This window comes from Eurosta solidaginis, chromosome 5 (genome assembly GCF_040869045.1).
Source record: "Eurosta solidaginis isolate ZX-2024a chromosome 5, ASM4086904v1, whole genome shotgun sequence".
Lineage (NCBI taxonomy): Eukaryota > Metazoa > Arthropoda > Insecta > Diptera > Tephritidae > Eurosta > Eurosta solidaginis.
Genome location: NC_090323.1, coordinates 275,096,415 through 275,110,621, shown reverse-complemented (window position 1 = coordinate 275,110,621; position 14,207 = coordinate 275,096,415). Strand labels below are relative to the sequence as shown.

The 14,207-nt window shown below is 33.4% G+C and overlaps 1 protein-coding gene across 13 annotated transcripts in view; it reads left to right on the top strand.

The window, feature by feature from the left end:
• Positions 1-14,207, top strand: part of Rbfox1 (RNA-binding Fox protein 1) — a 347,547-nt gene that overhangs the window by 319,466 nt on the left and 13,874 nt on the right. For 7 of the 13 annotated variants that reach the window (XM_067790960.1, XM_067790964.1, XM_067790962.1 and 4 more), the window contains 6 exons: positions 2,207-2,705; positions 4,384-4,447; positions 5,633-5,686; positions 10,453-10,524; positions 12,072-12,226; positions 13,998-14,064. In XM_067790960.1, coding sequence (XP_067647061.1) covers positions 2,207-2,705; positions 4,384-4,447; positions 5,633-5,686; positions 10,453-10,524; positions 12,072-12,226; positions 13,998-14,064 — 911 coding nt within the window. The remainder of the gene's footprint in view (positions 1-2,206; positions 2,706-4,383; positions 4,448-5,632; positions 5,687-10,452; positions 10,525-12,071; positions 12,227-13,997; positions 14,065-14,207) is intronic. The other 6 variants (XM_067790968.1, XM_067790967.1, XM_067790963.1 and 3 more) reach the window with 5 other exon arrangements.

Sequence of the window (14,207 nt, the reverse complement as noted above, 5' to 3'; positions counted from 1 at the left end):
CCAAATTTATTCAGTTTGCAATATTGAAAATCAATTTCTCTCGAAATTCTTTAAAATAATTTTTGTCATTATTGCAAACTCGATACATATATATATATATAGATATGTATATATGTGGGCACATATAAGTAACTTATTTGCATATAATAAAAAGATGACGAAATATTTCGATATGGTTTCCATTTGTTAGATAAATTTCACTTAAATAATACACAGCCGATAAAGTTATAACGAAATTTAATCATTCAATAGCCAAAAATAGGAAAAGTTATTAATAGAACCAATATGAGAAGATAATAAGAAATTAGCCTTTGTCGAATTACCTGTAGACACCCCCGCTGTTCAGTCCTTCCACTAGCGGTGTGCAAGTTTAATTCAAATAAATTGTCGCAATCGCGGTGACAGCTGGTTGACCACTTTACTATCAAAATAAATTTTTGACACTGATGGAAAGGGATGAAATGTTTTACTTCTTCGTGAAAGGAAAATACGTACAAATGTATATCCTTGCCGAAAGTGACTGAAAATTGTTATAATAAAACTTGAAAAGCCCCTGCATCCTTTAATATTTCAATAAAAACTGGAGAATAAGAAATGGCAGTCACTACAAGCCAGAATATTGGTGTCACGGACTTTTTATATTACTTCAAGTAAAACCACATATTAGGCAATAGCTTTTTCTTAATGAGGCCCTATTTCTATGCATTTAGAGGCTATGGTGTAGGACTGTTTGTTATAATCGGTTATTCGATTAATCGACTAGCCGATTAGTCGCTTGGCAATTTTTCAATCGACTAGCTGGTATACGATTCCAATAAACACTAAAAAAATCTATTCGGCTCGTGCCCCGCGCTTGCCAGGCTAAGACTACACCTACTAGGAGTGATACAACTGTAAAACCTAGAACCAGCAAATGACATATGTAGCTTGTGGTATTTGCCAAGAGGACGGAGTTACTTTATAATATATGTAGGTCCTGGTTTTTGATAGGGGTTTTCATTTTGGTCGTTAAACAAACTTCTGGTAACACTTCGGGCTAATTCAGTATATGTGAGGTTCTCACGGACCGGCCAGCTCAACCTAACCTAAATGTCACTAATCGAATGCAAACCACTAGTCGCAAGGGTATTTTTAATCCGATTGAGTTTTTTCCTTCTCCTATTAAGCTTTATTAAAATAAGGTATACTAATTTCATACAGAACTTAATTGCTGCAAATGCAGCGAAAATAAAATTATTAATTTATTTGGTGATTTTCAATGTTTTGTAAATAATTTATTTTTGATTGTCATTTGTTACATTGACAATAAAATCCGACTCATCAAGCAAAACATACAAGATTTTTTACTGCATTAGGCATTCAATAATGAGATAATTAGGAATTTGTATTTTGTATAGAAGATTAAGTTCAATAAGGACTTTAATGTAGAAAACGTGCCTAATTTGTGAAATAATTTATTGTTTGCTCAATTTCTGTTTGTACGTATGAAAATGTAGTGGTCAAGTTTTTGGTAATAAATCACGTAATAATATTTTTTAATGAATGGATGTGCAGCTTTCAATTCTTAATTCATTAATTTGTAACAAATAATCACTTATTTTAAAAACTGCTGCAAGTATGTATGTATGTATATATTTATATTAGAAATTACTTACTTTTTTTAACAAAACTCATAATAAATAGTAAAAACCAACTTAATTTATGAGTTGTGTGTTTGTGTGCGCCATTTGAAGCCGCTCTTTTTCGTATTGTTAATTATATATATATGTATATTTGTATAATATTGAATTTGTATGTATGTCTATTTCGATTATTTACTTAGATTCACCAAATATATTTTTATTAAATTTCAAAATTAGTGATATTCTACACTTAGATTTATAAAATGCAAGAAACAAATGATGAGCAAAACTAACCGCATGCGTTTTTGTTCTTTTCTTTTCCTTTTTATCTTCTTTTTTGCAACACACACATATAAATCAAAACAACAAACCATTGTACAAATAACTACAATCAATACACCGACACACGGACTGCAATACAAATTGACATAAACTTGCACTTTGATAAACGTCTCGAACACACGTGACAAACCAACAATCAAACAAACAATCTCAATTCTAACGAAATACGTGGCAAACATAACTCTCTATATATATATAATATATCTTCTCATATTATGGACGGGCTTTACTTCGTACAATAGCCACTGTAGCCGCAGCTGCCGCCATGCGTGGCGTCGCCATTCAACGGGGACACATGGGAGTTGTAGGCGCGCCTTTCAACCCCGCTCTGGCCGCAGTTGCTGTAGCCGCACAACAACAACAACACCATCAGCATCACCCCCATCATCCGGCACATCATCATGCGCATCACGCACAACAGGCGGCCGCCGCACATCAATTAGGCTTACAGCAAGCCCTACAAGTTCAATCAGCAAACGCTTCAAATCAAGCTCATGCCGCAGCTGCTGCAGCCGCAATGCAAACGAGTGCCGCTCAACATCAACTACAATCGCTAGCTGCTGCACAATCAGCAGCAGCAGCAGCTGCAGCCAACACACCACAAGCAGCTAATGCGGCAGCTGCTGCATATGCAGCACGTTTAAGCGCCACAGGCACAGGTACACCATCACAGTCGGCTGCTGCTGCATCTATAGCAGCGGCAGCTAATGCGGCCGGTACGGCTTTACATGGATTTACACCGTAAGTATCTGCATTTTGAGATTTACATTTACTTACATATATGTATGTATGTCTACATATGTGCGTGTGATTTTGAATGATTTTGGATTGATATTTTTTGCATTTGCCTTCAATTTAGGATAAAAATACTATCGAACCCAAGACTTATTATATTATATTAGGATGCGCTGTTTGTAGTGGATTTTAGCTACACATACATACATTGGTACATAAACATATGTACATGCTTTTAATATTAACATTTATTCTTCTGTATCTTAAACTAATGGTTATCTTTCATCTGATTTAACGATAACGATGAATACAAAATCGCTTCTTTTAAGCTTTGTTCTAGAGCTTTAGACAAGCAGTGCATGTATTAATTACATAATTCCTCTTACCGCATGTATAACTTCCTATACCACGAAGCATTGTTAACAGTCCTTATTTATGTAGTTTGGTTTCTTAATATCCGTTTTTTTTTTTTTTTGTTTTGCAGGTAGCCTTCATATAGTAATGATCTGTGTTCAGTAGAAAATGTTTGTTTGGTTAAGCGTGGGGTTTAAATATCAAATTTGTTTAATTAAAACTTTAACTTGGTTCATGTCTTAAATGTCCTATATTTTTATAAATGCATGTTTAAAAATACTTTAGATTACTCTTAATTATTTTGCTTATGTTTTTTTTCATTCGTATGTACGTGGTTATCGAAAGTTTACTTAGCTTTGGTAGAATATGCAAAAGTTCGAACTGAGAAAGAAAAGTCATTAGCAAAACGTTAGTTAGTTTTTAGCTAATTTTCAATCTGCATGTTACTACATTCATTCCTATATATTAAGGGAGTTCAGAATTGTGTGTATTTGAAACGGTTCTATAGTAAATGAAAGCTTCGGATCATGATCAACTAATTTAGTTTTCAATTTTTTATTTGAATATTTTTTTTAGTTTTGACTTGATTTGCTTTTTAATATTGAAAACATTAGCTACGGTTTTTGATGTTGAATATTTGCCATGACGTAGTAAATGTATTGCCGTGTATCTTTTTAGTGTATTGTAAAAAATATGACACACAGGTTTACAATGCAATGGTGCTGAACTCCCTTATTAATATTGTATATAGATTTGCATATAAATATCTATATATATATGTTCGAGTCTATTCGCATGCCAGGAGTTTGAACAAAATATAGCTTAAATGTTTTATTAACGATACTTTCAACAGACATACACGATATTTGTATGTATGTATGTATATAAAGACTAGAGGAGAAGGGTCAAGGTATCATAATCAAAAAAGGTTACCTACAAATAAAAAATTATTTGCTAGGAATAACGGAAGTTTTTAATAGGGAATATCTCTACGGATTTTTGTTTCAATTTACCACAGATTGGTTTAGACACAAATGTGCTAGAATCTTAAAAAAAAGAAAAAAATGTGAGAAAATAAACTGTAATTATGTGTTACGATATGAATATTGTGTTGTATGTACATATTTACAAAGGCGTTTTAAACCAATTTATGTATGTTTATCTGTCATCCAATAGCAAAATAATGCTTTATGTAAGGAAATAAAATAAAAATGAATTTGAATTTTGCTTTTAAGTACGTACCCCCTATCATGACCAAATTTAGCAAATACGCACATATACTTACAAATCTGCAATATCTTAATACTAATGCAATACTTTCTTTCTACAGCGTTTACTATGATCCATTCTTAGCAGCTGCTGCAGCTAACGCCGATCAAAATCTGAGATTCCAGGTAAATATCCAAATGTGCAATTAATTTGTATATTTTAAAGTTTAAAAATAAATAAGACGAAAAAATTAGGCAATGCTAACTATAACTGTAGGTTATAAGAATTTTATTCATATTTTTTATTTTTTAAGTGCAAAGAGCAACTTACCGAGTATTTCGAAGTTGAATTATGCGAAACAGGTAGACCTCAGTTAGCATTTTGAAGCATAATCGAATTGAAAATTAGTATTTCTTGAGCTCTCTTAGTCGGAAAATTAATATTACCATATATGTAATACTTCTATATTGGGACAAATTTTTTATTCCGGGCCAATTAAAACAACTTTTCCTTGGGTAACTTAAATAGTTACCTTGTTTAATAGAGTATCGAAAATGAGGATTTTCCCTATACTTTGTTTTTAAAAAAATTTTGAAATTAAAGTGAAATTTTCATTTCTTGCATTGGTCATAACCTCTGAACGGGTAAAGATATTTTAACCATTTTTATTTTAAACAAATCGTACAATTTAGAGTACTTAGCAATTTTCCTTTCCCAAAAATTAAATATTGCCTATTTTATGCATTGATTTGAAAAATAAAAAATTAATTACCTCTTAGGCAATTGAAATAACGAGAGATTTTCCAATGCCAATTAGAGCTATTTCATACATACATGTATACATATTTCCGGAAAAAATTTGAACGGCCCAGTGGCCTTTGAATTTATTTTTTGCAATGAAGCTGTATGAAAAAATAAAACTTCGTTTCCGTTTTCCCAACAAACAAATCTGTTTACAATAAAACGGGAATTGGCACTGGAAAATCTTTTGTTATTTCAATTGCATAAGAGGTTACTAATTTTTTTTTTTAAATCGATGTAAAAAATAAGCAATTTTTTACAAATTGTTTGTGATTGTAGTAGTTTAAGTGCGAGCAGATAGTAATATAGAAGTATTCCATACATATATGAGGAAGGATTACTTTACCCTACAGAGAGCGCATTCATGTGATTTTAAAGCTCTCGTTAAAGGGCATACAAAAAGAGAACCAAATTATATATCCGTTCCGATAGAGACTCAAACGGCTAGAAGCCAAGGTCACTAGGCAATCTTCAAAGTGCTGGCTAGGTATTTATTTTAAATTAAAGTACTTATTATGTAAGTGTGTCTCTGTGTGTGACCATTTGAAATCTAAATACAAATTTTACAGGCAGCCAAACCGGTCGGAGAAGTTCCAGCCGCACAGCCAGCAGCCATGCTAAATGTAATTCCAAAATTATTTATTGATTTAATAATTACAAATCTAAGTATTTGTCAATATTCTTCTCACGTTTCGTACAATTCATGGTTGTTATTGGTTTTGGTTGTTCACCTTTTCTGCAATTTACAATTAACAAACTTTTTTGTTTTTATTAATCGTGCTCTTACTACTTGTAATAATTTACACCTACAATATATATACGTATAAGAATTTTCATTTCCACACCAGTGTTGCCATATCGGGCTTTGGATGATCTTGCAGCTTTGTTGAATTAATTCTTAATTCTTGCAGTTTTTTACAATACTTAAATTCGGTATTCTCATTAAAATGAAAAACGCCGATCACCGGGTAATTACTTTATAAGCCAGGATTCACTCCTTATAATACATATGTAAGTGGAATTTCAAGCCAGTTGATAATAACGCAATACAGAAATTAGAACTTTTTCCTGCATCGAATTTACCAATATACTTACAGGCCAGCACGTCTTAGTTATTTTTTATTTGCACTTAAAGATTAGGGGATTACGAGTTGTCTGGAAGAGTTACAGCTGTGGTGTCATATTATTACTCTCTGTACAAAGCTTAACATTTCATACTAACACTTCAACTCTCCGCAACTTCCTGATGACTCCTTGAAATGTGAAACAGTGCTAGAGCAGTAGACCACTATCTCCTGGAACATGCTATGTATGCTACTTTTGATTAATTCGATGGAATGATGCATCCCAACCACCTTCGCAGCATCTAGCAGTGCACTTGCCTTTACAAGTTCGTCCGTCTCTCGTTGCCCTCAATGTTCCTGTGACCAGGAACACATACATATGTTTGCAAAGTTATCTGCGGCCTGAAGCAACCTTTTGCAGCTGCTCGCGGTTTTAGGCGAATTAGTTGGTGAGTTTAGCGCCTTGACTGCTTCTCGGCTATCTGAGTAAATAGCCAGAGCTTCCGCTTGAAATATAAAAGCCGAAGTTGGGAATATGGGACTGACAGCGACACCTTAACTTGCTCAGGGAAGACACCAACTCCCACGCCGCAATCCATATATCTATTTTAGGATTTATTTATGGCGCATCATGTACACCAGCATGTTCCCTCTATAGCAACTCGGTGTCAAATGTGACTGCCGGAGAGTTTACTTCAGGAGCATTCTCCAATAAAGCTTCATGTCTCAAAGTGGATAACATACTCTTCCAAAATTAAAGAACACCGACAAGGAATGTGAGTGCAAGGTGTCAAACCGCTTATATATAATACACCAATAATTGTGAGTTAAAAATATAACTTACCGCTCTGCAAGTGCTCCTAAGCTTATTATTTCGGTGTTTTAAATTCAAAATTTTTTTGCATTTTCGTAAAAGAGGTCTCAATTTTTCCCTTCTTCTGAAAAACAACCATCAGTGCGGAGTGTAACATTTTTAAAAAAGCTACATCCGAAACTTCTTCTAATTATTTATGAATAACAATGGTATTCTTAATATACAAAAAAATTTTAACTCACTGTTGCTGTTTTACCCTAAAAATCAGACCACTAAGATGAGAAAAATGTTACAGTTATGGATTATAATTTAGAATATATGAATCCGGCTCGCTTCGGCTCAGCATCTTCTGATTCCAGGCCGACTCCCCTGACAAATTTTGGTAAATAAAAACTAGGGAACATTAGCAACACATCATGAATTCAACTGTCAAGAGTTTTTGGGGATCTTTTGATCAAGTTTATATAATATATTAGAAGGTCATATGTTTTACTTCCGACACTGAGCGACAAATAACAGAGCAGATGGAAACTACAATGGATTTTTAGGGATGGAAGCACATTTTAAAGTATTACGATTACTTCCAAGTGTGACTGTAAAACTTTCTTTGAACCCATTTAAGTGCTGCCAAAGACAGTAAAGGTTGACTAAATAATGGATAACACATCTCCCTTTTACGCCCGATAAAAGTTTCAACTGCTGTTGAAGTTGAGGTCAGTTTACTTTGGTTGCATCAATTGAGTTTTACTGATCATCACAGTTTAAGTAGCCAAATTGAATTTTTTATTTTTATTTGATGCTAAAAGTATTGTAAACTCTCACTGATAGTGTGTATTCCCTTTAGCATTGGCTGTAGGAAGCACTGATATGCTGAAAAAAAATTTCTCTAAGGTATATATTTATCTGCTCATTTTTTTCACAGCGGTTAAAAATTGTACCCTCTTCTGACCGTTGAAAATACATCCCTACCGTTTCAGATAGTGTACATTTTCTGTCTTCTTTTATTTACCTTAACTGGGCCCGTATTACGTATTACGAACAGTGACTGAAAACCATTTTCACTCAGGCGATAACTATAACAACTATTTAGCTGTCCGACTATTTCAACAAATTTTAATAAGTTATGGATCTAACGAGTACTATTTGTCTCTACTTCGCATATGCCATTAATCCGACCCACCATTTCAGAGCTATTGTGATTTAAAAAATGAGTTTCGATCACGGATCGTAACACGTAATACGGGCCCTGGTTATTCCACCATGGGTTGCTCGAGGAGGAAAAATTTCAAACAAAACAATCATAATATGAAGTAAAGAGAAAACGGTGCAGAAAAACTCAACGACGACTTTTAAGGCCAAGTTGAATTTAAGGACTAATGCTAAGGCTAAGTTAAAGGCGTAGTTTAGTGCAAGATCGCTCACTATTTCAAAGGCGTGGTCGCTCACGTTTTCTGCGGAAAATAGAATAAAGCTAGAGACATTGGTGCTTTATCGGTAACCGTATCGGTAACCTTATAACATCTGATTCGACCAACCTTATGAGAATCAATGCAATCGATTATTGGTGTCGCTAAGGTCGTAACCGTATCGTAGCCAACCAATTGGGTTTTGGTTTGCCGTCGTAACGATAAACAGCTGATTACGTTAGGGATACGGATACACCGATACGACATACGGCACCAATGACTCCAGCTTAAGGTTGTTGCATAAATGTTTTCACATCAAACTTCACACGATAGTACTGGCTTTTTTTTTTCTTTTGGGAATTTACAGTTAAGAGAAAGGAAATGGGAATATCGGTTTATACACTTTTTCATATACATATATATATTGCACTCTTCACATAATAGCAAAATAAGTTGATAAGTGTGTAATATTTTTTGGATTTCTCAAAGCCTTGTGATTGTTATTAGTAAACTTTTATAAATATACAAGCGGGTATAGCCGTAAATAAGTAGAAGTAGGAAAATCACTTTTTTTGCTTACATAAGTATGTATGTATGTATGTATTACTTATATGACATTATTGTTTTTAAATTAGAGATCCGTTATTGAAAGGCATGCTGCGAGTGGAAGATCGGATATCAATGACTCATATAATTATTTCTTAGATCATACAATCATTGTTATGTTTTTGCATAGTATATATATTATTGTTATTTGTTATACTTAAAGTTAGTGACGCAAAACTCTATGGCTGACGGATGGAGCCTTTTATCTCCCACTACGAATATCACGCAAGATTCTTAAAAGATTAGTCAGAATATTCCGTAAAAATGACACCTCACTCAACTTGAAATCTTTTTCTCATTTCAATCCAAAACTGTTGATGGGTTTAAAAGCGGTGGGTAACTACAAAATTATAAATCTGGAAAGGGTGATTCCACGCTTAGAAAACAATGTGCCAATTAAACATTTCTTAGTCGTTCTGATACCATTTTACATATTTTAAAATTTTATTTTCATTAAAGTTTTAATAACTCAGTCAGTTTTCAACTCATAATTAATTTCTAGTTTTGATACAATTCAGCGTGTTTATAGCCATCTTATAAATTAGTGTTTACAGATAGCACCAAAGTTGGCAGAACCCGAAAAAAAAGTGAAGCAAACTATTTTTTCTCGGGAAAATGTTTATAGCTGTGTGATGTTTTCTTCTTTTAAGAAGAAACACTTTGAAAAGTTTTTGGTGGTCACAAACAAATTTTAGAAAATTTGAGAAACAAAAATCATATAAATATGTATTAGTGGAAGGGGAAAAGCTTTCCAGATTCACTAAGTTTGACATTTTTGTTGTATTGAGCTTTATAGGCCGATTTGTCTGTCCAGAAGTGTATGTAGATTAATTATTCTGTTGTTAAATATTGATGTTATGACTTCGCTTATCCAAAAGAATTAGTATTTATTTCCGATTTTTGTATGAGCCCTGTGTTACCATATTTTCATTGCAATATCAATAAGGCAATTCGCGATCAATTGCATATGAGGTGACAAAGTAATCCATTTAGTAGATGCCCATAGCAACCAACAAAGGAAAACAACTTTACAAGACTTAAATGAAGACCAGTTAGGAAAAAAATGTTAAAGACAGGTTGTGAATCGCGAGTTGACTGAAACAAATTTGTGCGTATTGTTAGAATATGGAAGATCACAATCATATACGCATATATTTATTAATTTCCTTTTATAAACTCGTAAAAACTTGCATTTAAACCACTGATAATCTATTGCATTGCTTATGGTATGCAATGACAATTTGCTATGCAACGATGTACTCAAGACCATTTGCACCTGATCGTGAATTGCCACGTGTATTTGTTATTGACTAGAGTAGTGCTAATTGTTTAATAAAAATTTTACTATATACATATGTACATATATTCGCTTAGTTTGTTTGGCGTACCTTTTGATATACATATTTTACATACTGCTATGTACATTCTGTTAAACTGAGCTAACATATTACAACAAAAACAAAAAAATATCTATCATATATCTACTTGAAAACTTACAGCGCCGCACTGTGACAACGCTAAACAGTTCCCCACATATGATCAACCGCATTCCGGTACCACAGAATGTTTTGGTAAACAAAAAATTAAAAATCAGTTAAAAAATATTGCTTCAAATTGCATATTGTTTAATTTTTCAATTCGGTTTGATGTGTTGAATGAAAATTTCTACTTTTGCATCAGTTGTTAGCTATCCTTGAATGTGTTCACAACAAACATAAACTCTTATCTAAGATTATTGTTTTTACCACAGCACTAATTTATTTTGAGTATTTTTTTGCTTTATTTAACAATGTTGTTATGTATACAATCACAGCGCTACAGAAAGGAAATAAGTTTAAATATCTTTGCAGCTATGCAATTCTTTGATTAACACAAAAATCAAAATAAGGAATTTTCCAAACTTTAGCAAAGTCTTACGTGACGATTGAAACTATATTTTTTAATGTGTTGAAAGGATTCAGATGCTTTGTTTTGGAGCAAGTTCAAGTTCAATTCAAGTCCAAATATTTGCAAAGGTATTGTCGGCCTAACTAGCCGTAGATCCCCGACTCAAATAACAGGACATCTTATATCGAAGTACCTTAGAAATTTTTTTTTAGAAATGTTGTTGCCCCTCGGCAGTGGATTGGTAAACACTCCCGAGTGTATTTCTACCCTGAGATACCTTAGCAGATGCGGTCATATAAAAAAAATAATAAATAAATGCAAGGCGCGAAAGCCTCCGAATAGATTTTAGGCCGGGCTTCTCTTCCGCTTTGTATCGTTCTCCTTTTAATTTTTCCTGCAAATTGGCGGAACGACTCCGAAGGGCATCTTCAAGGCAGATAAATTTTCTTTGAGAAGCTTTTCATGGCAGAAATACACTCGGGAGTGTTTGCCAAATCACTGCCGAGGGGCCACGCCGATTAGAAAAATGTTTTTCTAATTGAATTTTGATGTTCCTTTGCACTACGCTGCTATTTGCAAATAACTGTGAAAAAAATTGGAAAAATAGAACAAATACAAGAATTAAATTTTCACAAAGTAATTCATTATTTATTTACCGGTATAATACATTTTGCTAATACGTTTTTCTCAGCTCTGGTGTCTTTCCTTTTTTGTTTTACATAACATAGATATGTTGTTGTTATTAATCTGTGCTTATTTCGGTTGAATTCGTCTATATATCTAATCTTGGCCAATGGTTGGCTTGGCTTGACTTTTCAGGACTTGCTGTTTGGAATTCACATTTTTCTACAAATTATACTTATCAATTTTACTACTAAATTGATAATTTTCGCATGCGTTTTCAAAATTATTATAAATTATCTCGTCGACCTCTACAAACTTAAATTGTAGATAAGTACTTACTATGCATAAAATGCGTATTTCTTTTATGTGGCCACTTAATATTGTAGATTAATATATACTTAAATATTTGCATATTTGCTTATGATTTTAATTGCACCACCCCGTCCACAGTTACATTACGTCAGTCATGTACCGCTGTGCACTCATCGTTCATTTGTTCGTTTCTTAGTAACTTAAAATATATCCCACAGCCTAATTTGATCCCTCATTTACTTCGTATTACATTAGAATTTCCAGGTTAACATATCTTTGTCTCTGACTATTACAGGCCACAGGTCCGCTACTAAAGACACCGCTGTCGCAAGCACAGCAGGCTTACGCAACGGCTGCCACTACCTACACAGCGGTGGCCGCTAGGGCGGCATATGGCGCCGCTGCCGCCGCTGCACAGCCAGGCCTAGCCGGTTACGCTACTGTTGCGGGGTAAGTCCTTTAACACAAACCAAAATTTGCTTTAAAATCAAATCCGTCCCATTATCATCTTTCATTTGAAATAGGTCATCCTTACTAACATATATGTAACTTGTAACGATTTCATATTGCGGATTACATATACTGCAGAATGAAAACATATTAAATTATGTGGCTTGCATTATTCGGTGCAATTATTTATTTAAGTTTTACTTCTGTTAAATTTTTGTTTCGTTCTTCCTTAACAAATTTTTTATTTGAGCATATGGCGCATAGTCAGTCGTAGTCGAAATAAAGTAGGTTTTAAAGTTTTTTACGGTTAATTATTAAATTGACCATGACACTGCTATACTATATTTGTCCTTAGGATATTGGCCTTTACAGTGGTTATTATTATCTGCCTGTTATCTGTTGTGTTTTCAATAATTTAGGTAAATTAAGTAACAGGTTTGACCAAGCTTTTTCCTACCTCTGGAGAGTGTTGACTCGAAGGAAAATTTAAGTATAGTGACAGAATTCGCTACACATATTTCTCTTATAACAAGAACAATATCAGGGTAAAAAAACCGTTAAGAAACGACTCTATCCCGACTGAGATGGCGACAGTCACTAAAGCGGTTTAATAATTGGTTTAATCCACTTGGCGTTTTATAAATAATTTAGGAAAAAAGTATTGTGACGATCATGAGTGATACTAAGTGATACTCACATCCCTAGTCTGATGCTAAGTAAATGAAGTCACAACAACAATAAAGCAGACAGTCACTTGTATCTACATAAACGAATCAATCATTATGTCTACACATATGTACGTATACGCAGATGAGAAGCAACGCACAAGCACATGCAGATAACTTATCTGAAATGCCCCTAAATGTATGCAATTGTGATTGGGGAAGTGTCGCTCACACATACAAGCGCATGGGGTATGAGAGAAGCTACAAAAACTATACATCTGTAGTTGTAGCTGAGAAATTTATAACTAAGTAAAATTCTGGAAGCGCCTAGAAGATGCCGGGAGGAAATCACAGAGTATAAAAGCATCAGCGGTAGAGGCGCTATATTCAGTTTCGATTAAGACGCCATCGAGCGAGCAATAGCAGTATTATTTGAGCTATCAATCAGTTTGGTTATTAAGCAAGCTATTCGTTGCAAAGTATAAGTGTTATTGTGAAGTACTTTAATAAAGGCCATTTTTCCATTATTCAATATTGGAGTTATTTATTCAACAGTTTAGCGATACGAACGTTGGCAGAAGATTGCAAATAAGGGGAATTGCAGCAAAATCGTTACAGTATCAAATATTTTTATGCACTTGTGTATTCAATATATTACTTTACTTACTTAATTGGCGCTTAGCCATCTAAATTATTTTTATTTTACTTTAGGTTTTAGTTAAAAGTATTACATATTTTTTGATTTATTTCCCGAAATTTATTTAATTTTTTATGTTCTTTTGTAGAAAGGGGAAGAGAAGAAAAACTGAAAACTCACCCAATTTAAAATTTTCCATAATAAATGTATGCAAAGTGCTTGCCAAACTAAATAATTTTTGTTAAGAAATACACGAAGCAACTGACTTTTTGAGCCACCCTTCAATCAATTATTGTGTGAGCAAGCGAAAAATGATTTTGAAAATTAATTTTTTACATAATGAATTCACAATCAAATAAACAAATCATGAACTTAAACAAAAAAAATTTATGTAATTTGTGTACGTTTCGTTTTGCAAAATTTTTTCTATGACTGTTACTGATTTTGTTTTTTTTTTAATCAAAAACAGTTACGCTGCAAGAGAGTTCGCGGACCCCTATTTAGGACATGGCATTGGACCAGTTCCCGGCTATGGGGTAAGTTTTTATATATTTTATTAACAAGTTCATTGAATGCTTTTAATTCGAACATATCCCACCCGTGGCACTTATATTTTGGATTTTAGCAATGAATGTAAAGAAAAATTAATTATTTTTACGAAATTTCGTTTCTAAAGGTA